Below are 22378 nucleotides of genomic sequence, written 5' to 3' on the forward strand. Positions count from 1 at the left end.
CACTATTGAATGAATGAATGAATGGTGGGGTGGATACAGGTAAATCGGGTTGGACACAGACCCTCACAGTCTTAACCCCCATTTTCCAGATGTGGTAACTGAGGCACAGAGAAGTTAAGCGATTTGCCCAAGGTCGCACAGAAGAGAAGTGGCAGAGCTGGGATTAGAACCCGTGTCCTGATTTCCAGCCTCGTGCTCTAACCACTACTCCACGCTGCTTCTCTTTGGAACAGTGTGCCATTGTTCTTGTCTGTCCGTCTCCCCCGATTAGACCGTAAGCCCGTCAGACGGCAGGGACCGTCTCTATCTGTTGCCGACTTGTTCATTCCAAGCACTTAGTACAGTGCTCTGCACATAGTAAGCGCTCAATAAATACTATTGAATGAATGAATGAATGAACAGTGGAGTTAAAGAACTGGTGGTTGAGACTACAGCCAGAGCTCCACAGCAGGTTGGTAAAAGGGTGTGGATAGGAATAGGCGGTGCCAATCTGCTCACCCTGTATCTCCCTAGATCAGCTGCGATTGCCCATTGACTAGGGCTAAGCCTCTTTGGCAGAGAAGCAGGTCCCAGGGTCGGGTTAAGAAAACCTGCTATCAAGATGGACAACCGGGCTTGCAATTAGGGGAAAGTGAAAAGAAAAAAAGCCACTGCCTATTTATTGAACTATTTGGTTGGCCCAGTCTGCGCCCCCTCGCCCCCCGGCTTCCTGCCTGTCTTGAGGACACATTTGTCGGTGGGTCTTGGGTAGACAGTGCTGAGTGGGTGCCTGGGATCTTATTTCCCGCCTTAATCAAGATTTGGACAGTCCCCCTCATTCAGACCGGCCAAACGGTTCAGTCAGCGACGCTCGGGGGCAAAGCTGAAAACTGTGTCGAGTCCAGTAGCCTGCGGTCACATCGTTGACACACGAGATCACTATCAGTTTCATTCTCCAGCCCCCGTGGGGTCCAGGTTATGTCTTCTCTGTGCCTTCTGGCTGCTCTTCAGTGGATCCAGTAGAGTGGCCAGTAGCCCAGATCTTTCCCCCTCTCTGCTGAGCCCTGGCAGCTCTCAGATTCCCTGGAACCGTGCATTTTTCTGGTCCCTGGCGTATCTGGGCACCAACAGGGGCTGAGCATGTAACTCAACACCAACTGGTAGCAAAGTGCCTTGTGTTTCCTGGGTAACCCGTCTCCTCTCCAGGCCCCGGGGAGATCATTTAAGTCTCTGGCAAGCAGCAGCTGGGGAAAGGTTCTGTATCCTGTTCAAAGACAAGCTGTCCAGGGAGCCAGCTTTGGTTCGGAATATCCTCGTGCCAGTTTGAGAGTCTCCAGGCTGGTGGGGAGAAAACACGATCCTGCAGCTTACAAGAACAGGTCGTTCCCTTAAAGCCGCTGCCTTTCCTGTTGTTCTGTTCCTTCTTCGGGAAGGGGCAGTTGGGTTCACCGGGCCTTAAGGCTAGGGGCCCCTCGCCGGACTGTACTTTGTTCTGTGGATCGTGCCGATGGTCCTTCCTGTCTGGCTCCTGGAGCCGTTGGGATCGTTACCGGGGCGTGGCCAATAAACCAGTTTGCACCTTGCCAGGCTGTGGTGTTGTGTGTGGACATGGGATCCAAGTTGGGTGCTAAGGGGAGTTTGAGTCACCACCCTTAAGCTTGAGTCTCCCCTTCCCCTTCATATCCGTCAACCCCGCTTCCTTCCTTCGAAGCCCTCCTAAATTCACATCTCCAAGAGGCCTGCACTAGCTAAACCCTAATTTCCTCTATCCACCCTCCCCTCTTCACTGTACTTGGCTGTGATACTCTGATACTCACCCCAGTCCCTCAACACATAATGTACATAACCTACTTGGCTGCATACTCACTCCCTCACATAAGTACATCCTACTCTGCCATTTCCCCCATCTGTAATTTAATGTCTGTCTCTCCTGTAAACTCCTTGTGGGCAGGGATTGCGTCGGTCACCTCTACCGTTTTATACTTTCCCAAGCACTTGGTACAATGTCCTGCACACAGTAAGTGCTCAGTAGATACCATAGATTGATTGAGCATCTGAGGAAGCCACAGTGGCTCTGTGTGCAATGAGGATTGAACTCTGATTTATGCAGTTGTGAGAGTATTTATTGAACACCCATTGGTTCAGTGTGGGCAGGGAACGTATCTATCAGCTCTGTTGTACTCTCCCAAACACTTAGCTATGTTCTGCACAAAGTAAGTGCTCAGCAAATACCGACGATGGTGATTGGTTGTAATGCACTACCATCCTTGGGGAATGCAAAACAAAGACATGACATGTTCCCTGCCAACAAAGACCTTCCACCTCTATACCATCCCACTGGTCCTGGATCTACTGGTTGCGGGGAGGGGTGGGGGGGCTCTACACAAAGTGAATCAATCGGATAATTCCTCCGTCCCCCCGTTTCCCTTGGACAGGACAGACCAAGACAGGCTGGGGCCACTGAGAATCAATCAGGGGTAATTTTGAGTGCTCACCATGTGCTAACTGTACTAAGCGCTTGGGAGAGTACACCACCACAGAGTTGGTAGAGACTTTCCCTGCCCATAATGAGCTTACAGTCTATAGAAGAGCGGGATGTCATCACCCTCCACTTGGGTATCTTTTTCTGCCTCCAGGGCAGCCCCATGAAGCTAGTCCTAGATGTTATCTGACATAGCCTGAGTGAATCCAGATTGGAAATGTCTGGACTCTTTGAAGTCCCTGGTGACGATGGAGAATCCTGCTGCCTCCCCATCCCCCAGAACTCCCTCAGTCCTCACGGAAAGGCCTGTAAGTTCAGTCTCTATTTTGTTTTGCCTGGATTTCTAAACCCTTTGTCCCGGTTTTCACTGTCCCCTTAAGATCCTAAGCCCCCTTCATATACGACAGACCATGGCTCTCCCCACCTTCAAAGGCTTATCAAAATCATTCATTCAGTCATATTTATTGAGTGCTTACTATGTGCAGAGCACTATACTAAGCGTTTGGCAAAAGAGACAATCCGAGAGATCTTCCCTGCCTAAGTCCTCATTTCCCCTACTCCCTCCCTTCAGCGTGACCTATGTACTTGGATCTGTACTTTCATTCAGTTGTAGTTATTGAATGCTTACTGTGTGCAGAGCACTGTACTAAGCACTTGGGAGAGTACAATACAAAAATAAGACATATTCCCTGTGCACAGTGAACTTACAATCTAGGGGGAAGCTCTCGATATTCACCCCACCCTCAACGCCACAGCACTTATGAATATTTTCATAATTCATTGAAATGTTTTGGGATTTTTTAAATGGTATTTGTTAAGCGCTTATTATTTGCGGGGTACTGTTCTCGGCCCTGGAGTAGATACAGGGTAATTCATTCAGTAGCATTTATTGAGCATTTACTTTGTGCAGAGCACTGTACTAAGCACTTGGTAGAGTACAATACAATAATAGACACATTCCCTGCTCACAACGAGTTTGCAGGTCAAACTCGGTCACTGTCCCACATGGGACTCACAGTCTTAATCCCCATTTCACAAATAAGGGAACTGAGGCACAGAGAAGTAAAGTGACTTCCCCAAGGTCACACAGAGGACAGGGGGCGGAGCCAGAATTAGAACCCAGGTCCTTCCCGACTCCCAGGCCCCTGCTCTATCCACTAGGCCACTCTGCTTCCCTTTCTCCCCCTGTGGAGTGTAAGCTCCTTGTGGCAAAGGGAACGGGTCTACCAACTCTGTTATATTGTACGCTCCCAAGTGTTTAGTACAGTGCTCTGCACACGGTAAGTGCTCAATAAATACCATTGAGTGCTCCTGAAAATCCCTTCGGGTCTAAAACTGAGAGCTACACAGAATGGGGACTCAGCCACGGCCACCACGGCTTCCTCAAAGAGGAAGAAGAGCAGTTCCTCTTTTCATATACTTAGGGAGGCCCAGACGCGTGGACATCTAAAGGGACCACACGCCTCAAGGGGATTGGGGTTGTTTAGGAGGAAGCTCCTTCAACCCTAGACGGTATTTTCAGAAAGGAAATAGAGGAGACCACTTCACCTGCCTCAAACAATCGAACAGGTAATTTCATTTCTTCCTTTTTAAGTTAGGAGATACCTTTCCCCTTTAGAGCGTCCTTGGCTGCCCGGGCTGGTCTGAGGTCCTTCCCCACCCCGGAAGGGCTGCTTGGCAGGTGGAACCCCAAAAGCTCTCCTTTCCGAATGGCAGTTGTGGTGAAAACCCTGGTGCCAGACCAAAATGAGAACTTCAAGGCCGAGTTCCTATAATTCAACAAAACCACCTCAAAAGTCATGCAACTGGTTTACTCTGAGGCCATCCCCCAGCTGCAAATAGAATCCACCTGAATCGTGCTGCGGGTAAACCCAGCAGCAGGATGCGGGGCTGCCTTTGCAAGCAGGCTCCCAGCAGACTCTCCTGGTTCTTCACAAGCGAGGTAAGCCGTTTACTCGATTTCCTCGGCGGCTTCTCCGTTTTGAGCCTTCTCGCTCAGTGTGAGGAGGTTTCCGAGCTGCTCTAGACTAGCCTAGCTGGAGAACAAGGCGGCTGTAGCCAAAATGATATGGACTTGAGCGTGGGGGACCAGGAAATGAGGCTTGCTAAAGTCTTGGGGATCCTTGGGTGAAGAAATGATGATGATGATCATGGCATTTGTTAAGCGCCTACTATGTGCGAAACATGAGAGGAGGGTCCATCCTTACCAAAAGGGACAGGTTGATCAGTCCCGAGTTGCCCAGGGCAGAGCTGGGCTGGGTGAAATCTTTTCAGGTTCCTTCTAACTTTAATATTTTCGGCTCTCAGTTGGACCAAATTGCCCCACCCCAAGCTCCATCAGTAAGCGAAGCCTGGGTCAGAGAGAGAAAACATCTGCCTGACAGCGTCAGACGGCGATGGCAGATTGTGGCCACCCGGGGAGGTTCACGGTGAGGAGGCTGGGGCCTTGTTGTCTTTGCTGGGGGAGTACTTTTCACTTGTAGTGAGAGTTGGAATCCCCACCCCGTGGTGAGGAAGCAACCCCTACGCGTATCTGGGTGTATTAACTTCAAGAAAGCTGGCGAGTGAGAAGATCTGGCAAAGTTAGATTAAGCCTCTCAGGGTTAAAGCAGGACTCCCTGGCTTCCCTCGCCACGGCTGCTTGCTGTTGCCCATCTCAACTTCCTCGTGACTCCTGTTTCTTGAGTGGGAGCTGTTTCTTTGCAGGTGAGACGGGGGCCAATATCCAGCCTGGGGTTGAGGCATGATCGCACCTTGGATTAAAGGGTCTCCTCTCCAAGGAGTTCCAAGTCCCAGGACAGAGATTACTTCTATCTCCTGTCAATGGGCTTGGAGAGTTTAGTAAGTTAGTAAATGCCAGGTGCTTAGTACGGTGCCTGTCACATACCAAGTGCTTTACAAATACCTTAATTTGTAGCTCCATAGCTCCAAAATAGCTCCATTTTCAGGGGGAGAAGCATCAGCGGGAGGGGCTGGCTCGTGTCTTCTGATTTCTGGTCTGGTTCACTGCCCTGAAGCCCTGTTGCCGGGGGGGCTCATCTGCTCTTTGTGCTGAGTGTAAGTGCTGACGGTCTCAGGAAAGGTTATTAATAATGATAATTGTGGTATTTGTTGAACTTTTACTCTATGCCAGGCACAGGTACTAAGTGCTGGCTGGATACAAGCAAATTGGGTTGGATGCAATCCCTGTCCCACATGGGGCTCACAGTCTTAATCCCCATTGTACAGATGAGGTAACCGAGGCACAGAAAAGTGAAGAGACTAATCCAAGGTCACAGAGCAGACAAGCGCTGGAACCGGGATAATAATGATAATGTTGGTATTTGTTAAGCGCTTACTATGTGCCGAGCACTGTTCTAAGCACTGGAGTAGATACAGGGTGATCAGGTTGTCCCTTGTGAGGCTCAGAGTTAATCCCCGTTTTACAGATGAGGTCACTGAGGCACCGAGAAGTTAAGTGACTTGCCCGAAGTCACACAGCTGATAGGTGGCAGAGCCGGGATTAGAACCCCGGTCCTTTTGACTCTCAGGCCCATGCTTTATCCATGAGGCCACACTGCTTCTCTCCCTCTCCTGTCCCCCCGTGGCAGTTGATCAAGGCTGGGTTGGGTCTGGTGGGCCCCTGACTGCATAGCCTTGGGATCAAGAGCCTGAGGTATTTCTGGTTTCAGACCGACCAGGCAGCGAGTACCTCCCCTCGAGGGTGGTTTCGGTTTGTGATAATAATAACAATAATAAATAATATTGTGGGTATTAGTGTTTCTAGTGGATGGGGGGGATTGGCCATAGGCAACTTGTAACCATGGGCACGAGGTCACGACAATGGTTTAGGGGCTAACAAAGCCCCAGTCTTTAGTAGTCACCCTCATTTTCCCTTCTGGATACAAAAAAAAAAAAAAAAGCCGCGTAGTTGTGCTCCTCCATCTTGACCTAATCTAGGTGGTGATGCTTAGTGACCCAGAATATGCGGGGTCCACAGATGTGAAAAGCCACCCAACCCAAGGAGACTCTACCTTCATTCTCCCCTTTGGTCTTTGTTCCAGGAAGTGAACTAGGTTTTGCAGTAGCGGAGGGTAGACGGTGAGCCCCTGTGCTGCCCTTTGACTTCATGCCCGTGGTGGGTGTGGGTGGATTGACTCAAGGAAAGAGGAAATGGAAACTTTGGAAGGTTTCTCCCATTACAGTGTAAGCTCCTTGTATAATTAATAATGATTATAATAACGATGGTATTTAAGTGCTTACTATATGCCAAGCACTGTTCTAAGCACTGGGGTACGTAGAGGATAATCAGGTAGACAGAGTCCCTGTCCCACATGGGCTAACAGTTGTAAACCCCATTTTGCAGATGAGGTAACTGAGATACAGGGAAGTGAACTGACTTGCCTAAATTCACACAGCAGACAGATGGCGGAGGCAGGATTAGAACCCATGTCCTTCTGACTCCCCGGCCCGTGCTCTACCCATTAGGCCAAGCTGCTTCTTTTCCTTGTGGTCTGGGAAAGTGTCATTTGATTATTTTGTACAACCCAAGGGCCTAACACAGTGCACCGCACCAAGAGGTTTCTTAATAACTGCTGCTGCTGCTATTTTCACCCCAAGGAGCAGACAGGGTGTGAGAGTCCTAAGGACACCAACAGATGATCTCTTGCGACGGTGGCTATCGCTGCCCTCCTTGCCCAGCCCTGTGGGTTCCAGTTTCAGTGGAATCTGCGAGAGAGCTCTGTGATTCCCCCTCCCCCTCCACCCCCTCCTTCCCCACCTCTTCATCTCTCCAAAGCCTGTCCCACCCGGGGATCAACAGCGAGATTTTTTAGGTGAGGCAGAAAGAAAAGTGGAATTCGGGGGCTTCCGGGTCCGTGGTTTTGTCTGAGGTGCTTTGGTGATCTGGTGTGTTTAAGCCACAGCAGAAGGCGCTATGAGCCCCAAGGCTGACACCCCATTGAACTCGCTACCCCCGAAACACCTTGTGACTTCCACTTTTGTCAATACTCGGTCCAGATGGGGTGTGTCTGATGATGGCTTGTTTTTCTCTTCAAAGACGATTGAGTGAGCACAACATGTTCTCCACCTGGAATCTCATCCTGATCCTCGTGATCCTAGGTAAGCGGGAGCAGGGTCTGGGAGGTTGGGGAGGGTTGATTTTCGGATTGCTGAAGGAAGGGAAAGAATCACCCACCCCGCACTTCGGGCAGCAAAACACCTTCCTCGGATGCTGACTCGGCCTCGGGCCTCGTTGGTGGTGAAACATCCTTACCGCCTGGGCTGGGGGGAGGCTGGGATTCCTGGGCACCGAGTGGGCTCGCCAAAAGCCACAGCGCTTAGAACAGTGCATCGCACCCAGTTGGTCTTCAATAAATACCATTGCTGTAGTGCCCCTGCTTTGGAGAAAGGCAGAGAATACACTGGAATTCCTCCAGTGCTGAGGGGAAAGATCATAAGGCCCTCTGCGGTGTGCCTAGTGAATAGAGCATGGGATTGGGAGTCAGAAGGTCATGGGTTCTAATCACGACTCCGCCACTTCTCTGCTGGGTGACCGTGGGCAAGTCACTGCTTTTCTCTGCACCTCAGTTACCTCGTCTGTAAAATGGGGATTAAGACTGTGAGCCCGATGTGGGACATGATCTGTGTCCTACCTTGTATTTTCCCCAGAGCTTAGAACAGTGCTTGGCACATAAGTAAGCACTTTACCATACCAAGGGCCATTTTAAAGTAATCTCGAAATCCATCCAGCCCAGGCCTCTGCTGCCGACAGAGGGACTACAAAGCTTTGAGAAACCTCTTGTGGGTTGCCCTCCTGGACGTCCACCCCTCATGGCCAGGGATGGATCATCATAATAATAATTGTGGTATTTATTAAGTGCTTACTATGCGCTAAGCACCGTTCTAAACGCTGGGGTAGATACAAGGGAAGCAGGTTGGACGCAGTCCCTGTCCCACAAGGGGCTCACAGTCTTAATGTCCGTTCCATAGAGAAGTGAAGTGACTCGCCCAAGGTCACACAGCAGATATGTAGCAGAGGCGGGATTAGAACCCACGTTCTTTGCCTCCCAGGCCTGTGCTCCTTTCACTAGACCATGATCAACCAATACCCCAGACTTTACTTCTAGTAGCCCATCATGAACCTAAAATCCCAAATTCCTCTATCATCTAAAAACCTGAAATGGATCACTTGCCTGTGAAAATCATCCAGCCCCTTCTTGAAGCTACTGCTCTTCGGTCGCACAGCTTCCTGGTAGAACAAATTCTACTTTGTTTACCTTCCACTGGAGAAAGTGATTGTTTTCGATGGTCTTGCTCTTTCCGGCTTTAAACTTCAGGGGGTGCCGCCTCATTCTGGTGGGGCGGGATTAGATGAAGAGCAATTCTGGGCTCCCCCGTCCACCCATTTTCACCCGTAGCTGTCGCTTCTGGCAGTTCTGCAGTGGAAGCCCATGGACCACCATCCTCAAAGCTGATAAAAGTCGATGAAAATTGACTGCCCCGAAATACTCACATATCAGCGATTCAGCAGTTCCTTAGTGTCTGGCCCCAACCTATCAGTAGAATTATTAAGTTTCTATTGTGGGCGTGAAACTGCACTAAGCACCGAGGAAAGTCTGCAAGTGCCTTGTAGACAGGGCAATACACTTTTGTATTGCACTCTCCCAAGCGCTTAGACAGTGCTCTCTACACAATCAGTGCTCAATCAATCCTACTGATTGAATAGAATCAGTAGACGTGATCTCTTCCCTTAAGTGGTCCTCTCTGCCGTTTGGATTTCCTCTGATGGATCCCCTCTGACGGGCTGGCGGATTTTCAGAGGGAGGAACTTTGAAGCATGGGCAGGGCTTGAACAAGGGAGTTGGGAGAGGCGAAAGTGAGGGTCATTTGGAAGGTTTGTTTGGAGGGAGTGCTGAGCATGGGCAAGGGAGAGACAGAGGAAGAGAGAAGCTTGGTAAGAGACATGAATCCGATGGTCAGTGGTCTCCTCTCTGGAGTTGGAGTTTAGAATTTTCCTTCCTTGTGGCGGCCAGGCTGCAGGGTAGGAAATCATCTCTTCTCTTGGAAGACCAACTTGGAAGAAAAAGCTGGAACCGTGACAGAATCCGTTCCCCTCAGGCCTGGGCTGGACTGTGCTTCCGTTTGAAGGGGGCAGGATCAAAACCTGGTTATTACCCAAGCTGGAGCTCTCCCTTGCCAAGCGCCTCTCTGTTCCCCTCCCCAACTATTCCCGTACTTCACCCCCCCTCAACACACACACCTTCTCTCTCACCCTGCCGACAAGTACACTAGGTGGATGTGAAATCTGAGACTCCAGCCTAGTTGTAGTCTCCCCCTGTGACCTCCCAAGAGGATTTGCGCAGTTGTTTGTAGAATGCCGCATCGGACCGCGTGTGCAAACAGGCAGGAGAAAAGGACCTGGAGCTGGGGAGCCATGGGCAGAGCGGGGGGGTGATGGAGAAAGAACAAAAGCAAGACTCAACGCGGCAGTGGCGGCGGCCGAGGGAGAGGAGACTGCATGTGTGTGTGCAGCCGAGGCTTCCTGGGAAGTAATCCCGGGCTCTAATCTGCGGCCACAATCAATCGGCGAGACCCAACTTAGTTTCAACCTGTTGACAAGAGACAAAAATATGAGATAAAGTGAGAGAAAAAAAAGATCCGTGATTTGACTTTTTAGTCAGAGAAAACTGGTGAGTTTTTGGCCAAGAGCGATAGTTGTAACTTTCCACTTCCTGTTTATGAACAAATGTGAGGGCTGAGTTAGTGGTCAGAGTCGGGGGCTGTAGCCTTCCTGCTTCCTTTAGCAGATGCCAGACCTTGGGGGTTGGGAGGCGGGGCGACATTTATGGTAACGTGAAGCTGGTCTCTGGCTGTCTCAGTGGTCCCGGCTGTGGGGAGAAGAGGGTAGTTCATCCTCCCGGGTTCTAATCAATCCATCTGGTCTCTAGACTATAAGCTTACTGCGGGCAGGGATCTTGTCTACTAACTCTGTTTTGGAGTCTCCCAAGTATTTGGTACAGTAAGTGCTTAGTAAGTAAGTGCTTAGTCAATATCATTGATTGATTTACTGAACACCCACCGTGTGCCGAGTACTGTACTGAGATCCTGGAAGACTGCCATAAAGATGACATACTCACTGCCCTCAACGTGCTTACAATTTGAGACACACCCAGAGGGCCAGGGACCATGTATAATTCCCAGTTGTGCAGTCTTTCCCAGAGCTTAGCATAGTGCTATGCACAGTAATTGCTTAATAAATACCTTTACCACTTTTAATTTACAGTGAGCTGGAAAAGGAGAATATTAAGATGAATGAGTGACTAAAAAGGTGCATTAAAAATCGAGGGTAGAATCAATAATACCTAAGTCTTCCAGGTGGCTGTGAGTACGGAAGTGTTGAGGAGAATAAGACCTGCTGGGCGACCTTGGTCAAGTCACTTAACTTCTTTATACCTCACCTACCTCATTTGTAAAATGGGGATAAGATACCTGTTCTCCCTCCTCCTTAGAGACTGTATCTACTTTGCTCGTATCACACCTGTCCTAGCTCTTAGTACAGTATTCGGCAGCTAGTAAGCACTTAACGGACACCGCAATTATCATGACCTTGGGAGGAGAAGATTAATCAGGGAAGGCCTCTCGGAAGAAGTGGGATTCAGGAGGGCCCTGACGACGGGGAGAGCTGCGGTCTGGTGGATTTGAAGAAGGGAGGACTTCCAAATATGGGGAGGGCTTGAGCAAGGGGCAGGAGGTGGAAGAGACGAAAGTGAGGGCCAGTGGAAAGGTTTGTTTGGGGGGAGTCCTGAAGACAGACAGGGCAGAGGCAGAGGAGGAGAGCAATTTGGTAAGAAGAGAGTAGAGAAGAGACTTGAATCTGATGGTCAGGGGGTCTTGCTTGAGGTGGAGAGAAAAGGACAGTTTTGAGGAGGGGAGAGATGGAAGCAGAGTGATATTTTAGGAAGGGGATCCGGTCTGGGGAGCATGACCTGACCCGAGCGGGAGCGAGGCTGAGTGCTTGCTGGCTGAATCATAAATCCAGCATCAGCTTCCCTGACCCAACCTCTCTGTGCTCTCAACTATCTCTCTCCCCTGGCTCTTGTCCTCTCCAGGAAGTGACTGGGGTCGGGCTGATGTCGTCGAGACCCGTCCCCAGGTGGAAGCCCACGTGGGTGACACTGTCACGCTGGAATGTGTCTTCCAAAGCACAGAGAAGAAGCATTTGTCCAAAGTGGATTGGAATTTCTTTCCTACAGAGTCAGAGCACGTAAGGAGGGGGATTCTGGGTGGTGGGGCATGGGATCATTTCTTCTTCTCTGTGAACTGGGAAAAGTAGACCGTGGAGAGAGACCATGGGTACAGCGCCATGAGGGTGTGGGTCGGGGGTGGGGGGCGGTCTAGGTTCTATCTGGTCCCTGGGCCTCAGTTTCCCCAACTACATCACGGGGAGAGTAGTGATCCTTACTTCTGCCACCATTCAGGCCCAAGTTCCTAGGGGAATAGGACAGCAAGGTGGGGAAACCCTCTCTTTAGTTGGCTGTTCATCAAGATCAGAGGGACCCTTTTCTGTACCCTGGAAGGCTCTGGGCCTGGCCCCCAAACCCCGACCTCCCCTCGACCCCCTGCCGAGGGAGCATCTCTCCCGCCTTTGTGCCCTTTGGCAGGAGGAAGTGATCCTGTTTTACTACAACAACCTCAGCGTGCCCGTGGGACGCTTCCGAGACCGCGCGCTTCTGACGGGCAACATTGCGGAGCGCAACGCCTCCGTCGTGCTCCGGGACATCGGGGAGGCCGACCACGGGACCTATACCTGCGAGCTCCGTCTAATCAACGACAGCCGTGTTTTCAAGAACACGACGCTGCTGCGAGTGATCCCGGCTGAGCCCTGGAGAGCAGGTCTGCTTTGACCTCGGACTAGAGTGGAATGGGAGAGCAGGGTTTGTAGTGGGGGGTGGGCTGGGAAACTTAGCCCGGGAGCTCTAGATCCACTGCCACGGGCTCGCTGGGTGTCCCTGAGGAATTCCTTGTCCTCTCTGGGCTCCAGTGTCCTTCAATGGGGCCAGCCCCCGTAGACTTCCTCCCTCTTTGGTGGGAATCACTAGTCAGTGATCGTAGAGTTCCTCGCCGTCGGCCTAACCTAAGGAGAGCATAGAGTGCTGGGAGTTTGCCTGCTGCCAAATTCACTAGCTCTCAGTTGGTTTTGAGTCTCCTTTCTCACTGGGAGCTGTTCTTCCTGTGGGCCCCTTCCATTCATTCATTCAATCGTATTTATCGAGCACTTCCTGTGTGCAGAACACTGTACTAAGCGCTTGGGAAAGTACAATACAACAATAAAGAGTGACCATCCCTGCCCACAGTGAGTTCACAGTAGAGAAGCAGTGTGGCTCAGTGGAAAGAGCCCGGGCTTGGGAGTCAGAGGTCATGGGTTCAAATCCCGGCTCTGCCACTTGTCAGCTGTGTGACTGTGAGCAAGTCACTTCACTTCTCTGGGCCTCAGTTACCTCATCTGTAAAATGGGGATGAAGACTGTGAGTCTCATGTGGGACAACCTGATTGCCCTGTATACCCCAGCGCTTAGAACATACTAAGCGCTTAACGAATACCCACATTATTATTGTTCTTATTATTATTAGAGTAGGCCGTTGGGTGGTGGGCCTTGCACCCTCACTGGTCCATCTGAAACTTGGCTGGCTGGGGGGGTTTACTGCTGCTGAAATTGACTCTTTCAAAAGAGAGCAAATGTCCCAGTGGACGGGAAGCAGCATGGCATAGTGGCTAGAGCACGGTCCTGGGAGTCAGAAGGACCTGAGTTCTAATCCTGGCTCTGCCACTTGTCTTCCGTGTGACCTTGGGAAAGTCACTTCCCTTCCCTGTACCTCAGTTACCTCATCCATAAAATGGGGATTAAGACTGTGAGCCTCATGGGGGACAGGGAGTGTGTCCAACCGGATTTGCTTGTATCCACCCCGGGGCTTAGTACAGTGCCTGGCACATAGTAAGCGCTAAACAAGTACCATAATTATTATTATTATTGTTAAGGGCTTAGAGCAACCCCGGAGGTCTTCCTCCACAAGGGGATGGAGAGACCGAATTTGGAAAGCCAGGGAAGTCGGGGGGCATGGGAGGGGAATTGGATCTGGAATTGGGAACGATTAGCTCGGCTTCTAATGGGTTCTCCGGCCCCACCATCTCCTCCCCACCCAGAGAACCTCAAGTCAAACGGGAGTCAGGGAAGGAGGATGCGCAGAGCCAAGTGTCCTGGTCTTGAGTTGGAAGGTAGCCTGGGGTACAGCTACCTTAGCCCCTTTGCCCACTCAAGGTCACCTTCAGGGCAAAGTAACCTATTCTGGGCGTGGGGGGAAGAAGAACGGAGCTCTGGACTGAAGGTGAGAAGGGCAGAGGACTGGTCTCCAACCTCACCCTCCTCCTCACTGCCTCTCTCCTGCCATTATTAATAATACTGTTCACTATCATCATTCTGTACTAAAATAATTGCTAATGGGATTTATTGAGTATTCAACCTCAGCCAAATAGTGAAGTGGTGGAGCATGCCATAGTGGAAAAAACACGGACCTGGCCTTGCAGCAGAACTCAGCTCTAATCCCAGTTCTGCCACTTGCCTGCTATGTAACCTTGGGCAAGGAGAAGCAGCGTGGCTCAGTGGAAAGAGCACGGGCTTTGGAGTCAGGGCTCATGAGTTCGAATCCCAGCTCTGCCACTTGTCGGCTGTGTGACTGTGGGCGAGTCACTTAACTTCTCTGTGCCTCAGTTCCCTCATCTGTAAAATGGGGATTAAGACTGTGAGCCCCACGTGGGACAACCTGATTCCCCTATGTCTACCCCAGCGCTTAGAACAGTGCTCGGCACATAGTAAGCGCTTAACAAATACCAACATTATTATTATTAAGTCACTTCACTTCTCTGTGCTTCAGTTTCCTCATCTGTAAAATAAAGATTCAATGCCCGTCTGCCCCCCAAGTAGATTGTGAGCCTCACGTGGGACAGGGACTGTGTCTGACCTGATTAGATTGTAATCTATCCCGGAAATTTTAGAAACACTGCTTGACATAGAGTAAGCGCTTAACAAAAACCATAATAATAATGATAGATGACGCAAAATCCTGAGGCTTCAGGATGGAGTACCCTTGCAGGGGAATTCCCAAGCGCTTAGTACAGTGCTCTGCACACAGTCAGTGCTTAATAAATATGAATGAATGAATGGATCAAAGCTAGTGGCCTGGGGCAGCGTCCCTTGGGCTATCTCATCACAGTTAATTGTGAGCCCACTCGGCGGGGGGAATGCAATGAGCGAAGCGGCGTGGCTTACTGGATAGAAGACGGGCTTAGGAATGAGAAGGACCTGGGTTTAGGGCAAGTCACTTCACTTCTCTGGGCCTCAATTACCTCATCTGTCAAATGGGGATTAAGACTAGGACTCCCATGCGGGACAGGGACTGTGTCCAACCTGATTATCTCGTATCTACCCCAGCGCTTAGAACAGTGCCTGGCACATAATAAGTGTTTAACAAATACCATGAACAAAACAAACAAACGGGTGAGTAGGTGGGCAGGAATGCCGCATATTGCAAAGTGCTGGAACAATCTTGCCTCTGTTAACAGCTGCAGGCAGAACCATGATTAGGACCCATCTCTGATTCCCAGAGTAGTAGACTGTGAGCTCGTGTGGCGGGGATTGTCGCTCTTTATTGCTATACTGTATTTTCCCAAGTGACTTAGTACAGTGCTCTGCACACAGTAAGCGCTTAATAAATACGATTGAATGAATAATATTAGTATTTACTGTGTGCCGAGCACTCTACTGAATGCTGGAAAGTAATAACAGATGCAATTGGAAACAAATCCTGTCCCTTGAGGGGCTCACAATCTTAACCAGCATGACTCAGTAGAAAGAGCACGGGCCGGGGAGTCAGAGGTTGTGGGTTCTAATCCCGCCTCTGCTGCTTGTCAACTGGGTGACCTTGGACAAGTCACTTAACTTCTCTGTGCTTCAGTTCCCTCATCTGTAAAATGGGGATAAAGACTGGGAGCCCCACATGGGACAACCTGATGACCTTGTATCCTCCCCAGCGCTTAGAACAGTGCTTGGCACATAGTGAGCGCTCAACAAATGCCATCATGGTTATTATTATTATTATTATTTAAGCCAGTGCCTTTTCTGCTGGACCAACAGCAGGACTTGGGGAAAGGTACATTTATATTTATTTAATGTCTGTCTCCCCCTCTAGACTGTAAATTCATTGTGGCCAAGGAACGTGTCTGTTATACTGAACTCTCCCAAGCACTTAGTACAGTGCTCTGCACACAGTAAGTGCTCAATAAATACAATTGACTGACAGACTGATAATCAGATTGGATCCAGTTTCCATCCTCCCCTCACCCACCCCTGGCGCTCACAGTCAAAGCGGTAGGAAGATAAGCAGTTAGCGTATCACCATCTTACAGATGCAGAAACCGAGGCTCAGAGAGGTTAAATGTCTTGCCCAAGGTCACGCAGCAGCCAGCGGCAGAGCTGGGATCTTTATTTATTTGTACTGATGTCCGTTTATTGTATTGATGTCTATCTCCCCCTCTAGACTGTAAATTCGTCGTGGGCAGGGATTGCCACCGTTTACTGTGGCATTGTACTCTCCCAAGCGCTTAGCATAGTGCTCTGCACAACGGTAAGCACTTAATAAATACGGATGGATGAAACGAATGAAACCCCAGGTCTTCTGACTCCCGGGCTGTGCTCTTTCCACTAGCGCTCACCGTCTCTCCTCTCCCAGTCTTCTCATTAGGGCACCTTTCCACTGTGTCTTTCCAAGCCCCAGTGACCTTTCAAGCCTTGAGCTCCGAGAGTCCCATCAGTTACCAGCCTGTGATCATCGTGGGGATTGTCTGCGTCACCATGGTGCTGCTGGCCCTGCTGTGGGTGGGAACGAGGGGGACTCAGCGCGGTGAAAGGTATGTGGGGTCTGGATGGGGGGCAGTGACGGAGGGAGGTGGAGGGACTGGGGCCCTGGACCAGCTTCGCCTCTGGCAGGGAAGCCCATCTTCCAGCTCCTACGGGAAACCGAAAAAAGGAAGGCCTCGGATGTGTGAGCTTCCGCAATGGGGGGGCCAAATGAGGTCATTCCATTTAAAGGTGCTCCACTGTTCTTTTAAGCGGGGCTGCCATAGATGGGCCACCTGTTTTCTACTAAATTAGCTCCTGGGGGCAGAATGGGCTGTATCCAGCTAGTGTGAGCCCTATATGGGAAAGGGACTGGGTCCAACCTGATTCTCTTGTAACTACCCCAGCGCTTAGAACAGTCGCTGGCCCATAGCAGCGTGGCTCAGTGGAAAGAGCCCGGGCTTGAGAGTCAGACGTCATGGGTTCGGATCCCGGCTCTGCCACTTGTCAGTTGTGTGACTGTGGCAAGTCACTTAACTTTTCTGCGCCTCAGTTACCTCATCTGTAAAATGGGGATTAACTGTGAGCCTCACGTGGACAGCCTGATTACTCTGTATCTACCCCAGCACTTAGAACAGAGCACATAGTAAGTGCTTAACAATACTAACATTATTATTATTATTATTAATAATAACAGATAACATTAGTATTATTATTCGGGCTCCGCCGGGGAGGGGATGAGCTCCAGGGGCAACTCGGCCCCTTCAGTCTGGCCTCTGCTGTCCCTGCGCTTCGTACAGTGCTTGGCGTATAGAAGTAGTGGATGGAGCACAGCTCTGGGAGTCCCGAAGGTCACGCGTTCTAATCCCAGCCCTACCACTTGTCTGCTGGGTGATCTTGGGCAAGTCACTTCACTTCTCTGTGCCTCAGTTACCTCATCTGGAAAATGGGGACTGAAACTTTGAGCCCCACGTGGGACAGGGACTGTGTCCAACCTGATTTGCTTGTATCCACCGCAGGGCTTAGTACAGTGCCTGGCACATAGTAAGCGCTTAACAAATATAATACTAATAATACTAATACTACTACTAATAATACTATTATTACTCAGACTCCGGCGGGGGGGGGGGGGGGGGGTTGAACTCCCAGTTCAGCCTGGCCTCTACTGCCCTCTGGCGGCCATCTGGCGCGGGACTCCCCGTCTCTCCTCCCCCGGCGACCCGCTTTTTAATAACAATGATTTTGATATTTGCTAGACTCTTACCATGGGCCAAGCGCTGTGCTGAGCGCTGGGGGAACACTCGGACCCACAATCCCTGTCCCACACCGGCCCCCCTAGGCAAGGGGTCCCGGTAAAGTGGGAGCGGGAACTTCACAGCCAAACTTTCATTCACTCGATCGTAATAATGATAATAATGTTGGTATTCGTTAAGCGCTTCCCATGTGCCAAGCACTGTTCTAAGCGCTGGGGCAGACACAAGGGATTTAGATTGTCCCGCGTGGGGCACCCAGTCTTCATCCCCATTTTCCAGATGAGGTCACTGAGGCCCAGAGAAGTGAAGTGACTAGCCCAAGGTCACACAGCTGACAAGCGGCGGAGCCGGGATTAGAACCCATGACTTCTGACTCCCCAGCCCGGGCTCTTTCCACTAAGACACGCTGCTAATCGTATTTATTGAGTACTTACTATGCAGAGAGCACTGTACGAAGCGACTGGGAGAGTAAAGCACACCAATAAACAGACACATTCCCTCCCCACAAGGAGCTTGCAGTCAAACCTGGGAATCAAACCTCAAGCTCCCAGGCAGAGACCTGGTTGGGGTGTGATCCTGAGAGAAGGACACCCTGGCTACCAGCTCTAGTCTGGCACCAGTCTGACCACATGAGGCCTCCGTTTCTCAGAGGGAAGCCAGAGGGCACAGAGTGGGCAAAATATGAACGGGTCCTGGTCACAGGGCACAGAAGCAGCCTGGCCTCCTGCAAAGAGCCCAGGTCTGGGAGTCGGGAGAGCTGGTTCTAAACCACAGCTATGCTACTTCCTGCTTTGTGACTTTAAGTGAGTCACTTCACTTCTCCGGGCCTCAGTTCTCTCGTCTGCAAAATGGGGCTTCAATATCTGTTCTCCCTCCCACTTAGACTGTAAGCCCCCTGTGGCTCACAGTGACCGTGTTGATCTACCTCAGCCTTTAGTACAGTGTTTGACACATAGTAAGGGCTTAACAAATACCTCAGTTTTATTTTAAATAGGAAAGTAGGCAGGGAACCCCCCTACTCTCTGCCCTTCCCCGTCCTCCCCAACTCCCTTCCTGCCAAGGACTTGAATGAAGCAATTCTGCCAGTTAGCTGGAGCTTCCACGGTATTAACCCTCATAGAAGCAGCATGGCCTATTGAGGACAATGGGTTCTAATTCCGCCTCCGCCACTTCTCTATTGTGTGGCTTTGGGTAAGTCACTTCTCTTCTTTGGGCCTCAGTTACCTCATCTGTAAAATGAGGATTAAGATTAGGTCGTTAGATTGTTGTGGGCTGTGTTTGTTTATTGTTTTATTGTACTCTCCCAAGTGCTTAGTACAGCGCTCTGCACACAGTGGGCTCTCAATACATATGACTGAATGAATATGGGACAGGGAAAGAATGAATGTGGAGTGTGTCCAACTTGATAAGCTTGAATCTATGCAGCACTCAGAACAGTACTTGAGCGCTAAACGAAAGCATTATTGTTATTGTTTTTATTAATAATAACCAGGTGGGTCTCATGTCCTTAGCAGCTCAGCAAAGACAGCTGCCCTGGCGAAAAATCTGGAGAACGTAAGCAAGGAGAACCCGGAGGTAAGAGAGTCAACTGGCCTTTGGCCCGGCCCAGTCTACGCAAAGGGGCAATGGGGGGGTGAGGGGGTGCTGTAATGCGGATGGCAAGAGAGCCAGCCTTTCCTCACTGAGCTCTGAGGCACTGCCAGTCCTGGGGCAGCAGGTGGAGGAGTTAGGGTGTCAGCTGGAAGTTCGGTTGGTTAAAATTCAGGGCTCCTTGAGGAGAGGCGACAAGGCCGAGTCCTTCCCAGCCCGGAAAGGGAAGTGGAATAGTGCCCAGGGCAAGGAAAGAGAGTGAATGAGCTTGTACTTGACACTGACTTTCTCTTTCAAATCCCCCTGGTCCATCCACATTTCCCCTCTTGGGGAGAGGTTTCCTCTTAGGGGTGGGTTTTCTACCCACCAGGGCAGGGAGGCCAGAGAGGCAGAGTTCCCCTCTAGACTGTAAGATCATTGCGGGCAGGGAACGTACTAAGCACTGTAAGTGGTAAGTGCTCAATTAATATGACTGACTGACAGACAAAAGGTCAGATGCTACTTGGGCCTGGAAGGGCCAGGATGATAATGTTGGCATTTGTTAAGCGCTTACTATGTGCGGAGCACTGTTCTAAGCGCTGGGGTAGATACAGGGTAATCAGGTTGTTCCACGTGAGGCTCACAGTTAATCCCCATTTTACAGATGAGGGAACTGAGGCACAGAGAAGTTAAGTGACTTGCCCCCAGTCACACAGCTGACAAGTGGCAGAGCTGGGATTCGAACCATGATGGGGCTTTTGTTCAGAGAACCACTCCTGGCAGGGTGACTGAGGCTGCTGGCACCCCCTGCCGTGAGTGGAGTTGGAAAATGATGCCATGGCTCCGGGCTGGGTCCCCGCGGCTGCCTCATCCGGAATGGGGGCTCCAAAGCGGGAGACGCTGCCCTCCTGCCCGCTCAGGCTCTAGGGTGAGAAAGGGCCGAAATGGGCCATGGCCAGACTCGGCCCAGCTCTGATCGGTCCTGGCTGGGAGGGGTTTGACTGTAGGTTGGAGGGATGATCTCAATCTGAGAAGCAGCATGGACCAATGGAAAGAGGATGGGCCTGGGAGTCAGAAGACCTGGGTTCTAATCCTGGTTCTGCCACTTGCCTGCAGCGTGACTCAGGCAAGTCACTTCACTGGGTCTCAGTATCTGTAAAATGGGGATAAAATACCTGTTGTCCGTCTGACCTAGACTGTGAGCCTCATGCGGGACAGGGACTGTGTCTGACTTGATTATCTTATATCTAACCCAGTGCTTAGTAATGTGCTTGTCACATAATAAGCAAAGCAGTGTGCCCTAATGGATAGAGCATGGGCCTCGGAGTCAGAAGTACCTGGGTTCTAATACTGGCTCTACCACTTTTCTGCTGTGTGACCTTGGGCAAGTCATTTAGCTTCCATCCTTCAGTTACTGCATCTGAAAAATGGGGATTAAGACTTGGAGACCCAAGTGGGCCATGGACTGTGTCCAATCTGATTAGCTGGTATCTAGCCCAGCGCTTAGTACAGTACCTGACACATAGTAAGTGTTTAACAAATACTATAAAAAGTGCTTTATTAAATATTATTATCTTGGCTTTTCAATCCCCTGGACTGTTTTTCCCTCTAGAAACACATCTACTCCATGATCCCCACCTTGGAGGAGCCTGTGGAGGAGGTCGAGCTCAAGACACTGACAGAGGTCACCTACATGACGATGGTGAGCATGAGCACTTGATCCGTGCCACCTCCCAATGTGGGCAGGGGGTAGGAGCTGGGGCCGGGCCGGGGTCCCGCTCAGGAGATGGAGTCATCAGGGTGATTGAGACCCACAGAGAGGGACTCCAAACTCAAAGCCCTCCCTTGCACCGGAGAGTTGTCCCTGGCCAGTCTGGAAGGCTCCTGATGGGCAGGATTGTTCCTTCTTCTCTCTCCTCAGAACCCGTGCACCCACCCTCCGGCTCTCAATCTGCCAGTCCCTGAGTCCAGAGCCCGGGGGAAGCTTCCTGTGGAATGGAGGGATGGGAAAGAAGCCGGCGGAGAGAGCTCCCATTCGTGATGCCTCTTGGAGGAAGAGGAGGAGGAGGACATGACCGTGGAAAGGAGTAGCCTCCCCTCCTCTCCCTTCTCCCACCTCTCAATCCCCACCTTTCCAGGAACTGCCCCTGTGATGTCCAAACCCCTGCTGGTGCATGGCTCAGTGGAAAGAGCATGGGCTTGGGAGTCAGAGGTCATGGGTTCAAATCCCAGCTCAGCCGCTTGTCAGCTGTGTGACTTTGGGCAAGTCACTTAACTTCTCTGTGCCTCAGTTACCCCATCTGTAAAATGGGGATTAAGACTGTGAGCCCCACACGGGACAACCTGATCATCTTGTATCCTCCCCAGCGCTTAGAACAGTGCTTTGCACATAGGAAGCGCTTAACAAATGCCGCAATTATTATTATGTCTGCTCCCCTCGGCCAACTCCCCAGGCAAGGAGTGATGCTGGTGAACTCTCTAAGCCCCGAGACATGGACGGACACCACCGAGTATTGGCCCCTCTTGGGGGAGGTGTCCAGTTCCAAGGCCAGATGTGGCCCCATCTGGACAGACACTGAGAAAGTGAATGAGGCACCCAGAGAGTAGTTTTTGGGGACAGAACTTAGATTCTCCTCCCCCAGCCCGAGGAACTGGCTCATTTGAGAAAATAAAGAGGGTCCCGGGAACCCACCCCCACTCCCCAATACTGACTGCGGTCTGCTGTGTTTGGGGTCTGGCTACCAGGGGGCTGGTGGTTTAGGAGCAACGCCCGGGGATCTGGAGAAGCCGGCCTAGCAGGGTTGGGGTCTGGGTCAGGGGTGCAGAGAGTGGGCCAGAGTTGGAGGTTTAGTCATTGACCCCCCACCCCGCCCCCGACTCCTGATGGGAAGCCCCAGGGTGTGATCCTCCCATCCTCGAGCAGTCTGTTCTCCCCAGAGAGAGCAGGCAGGCAGACAGGCAGCATCCCTCCGGTTCCCAGCTTTCCTAGTGAGGCCCCGCAGCAGCAGCAGCAGTATCCCTGCCAGCTAAAATCTTTTGTTGTTCGTCACCACCCCACTCATATTTAGGAGAAGCAAGAAGCGCCTAGACAGTGCTCTGTAAAGCAAGCCGCCGCGTCTGGCTGCTTCTGTTTGGCTCAGGAACTCTCTGGGGAAGGACAGGACCCCTCCAGGCTCCGATATCTGCAACCAGAGACCACCCCTTTCCTCCTTCTCGGAGTTAGAA

General features: G+C 51.0%; 1 protein-coding gene across 4 annotated transcripts; it reads left to right on the top strand.

The window, feature by feature from the left end:
* Positions 1-4422: 4422 nt before the first annotated feature.
* On the top strand, positions 4423-21397 carry JAML (junction adhesion molecule like). Of its 4 annotated transcripts, XM_029074674.2 has the most exons (8): positions 4423-5167; positions 7500-7561; positions 11551-11705; positions 12103-12334; positions 16225-16402; positions 19096-19159; positions 20766-20855; positions 21075-21397. In XM_029074674.2, exons 2-8 carry the CDS (start codon positions 7519-7521, stop codon positions 21192-21194), a joined length of 882 nt encoding a protein of 293 aa, XP_028930507.1. In that variant the 5' UTR covers positions 4423-5167; positions 7500-7518; the 3' UTR covers positions 21195-21397. The 4 variants fall into 4 exon arrangements, with proteins under 4 accessions (XP_028930507.1, XP_028930505.1, XP_016081105.3 ...); XM_029074672.1 differs by lacking the exon at positions 4423-5167 and having other exon boundaries at positions 7419-7561; XM_016225619.3 differs by lacking the exon at positions 4423-5167 and having other exon boundaries at positions 7419-7561; positions 19099-19159.
* The last annotated feature ends 981 nt before the right edge of the window (positions 21398-22378 follow it).

Source organism: Ornithorhynchus anatinus, chromosome 11 (assembly GCF_004115215.2).
Source record: "Ornithorhynchus anatinus isolate Pmale09 chromosome 11, mOrnAna1.pri.v4, whole genome shotgun sequence".
In the NCBI taxonomy this organism is placed as follows: Eukaryota; Metazoa; Chordata; class Mammalia; order Monotremata; family Ornithorhynchidae; genus Ornithorhynchus; species Ornithorhynchus anatinus.

Excerpts from the sequence above, each read along its gene's own strand:
- JAML (XM_029074672.1), top strand. The coding sequence starts at position 7,474 with ATGATGGCTTGTTTTTCTCTTCAAAGACGATTGAGTGAGCACAACATG. Across the intron at positions 12,335-16,224 it reads GGCTGAGCCCTGGAGAGCAG|TCTTCTCATTAGGGCACCTT; the intron begins GTCTGCTTTGAC and ends CTCCTCTCCCAG. Across the intron at positions 16,403-19,095 it reads GGGACTCAGCGCGGTGAAAG|CAGCTCAGCAAAGACAGCTG; the intron begins GTATGTGGGGTC and ends TCATGTCCTTAG.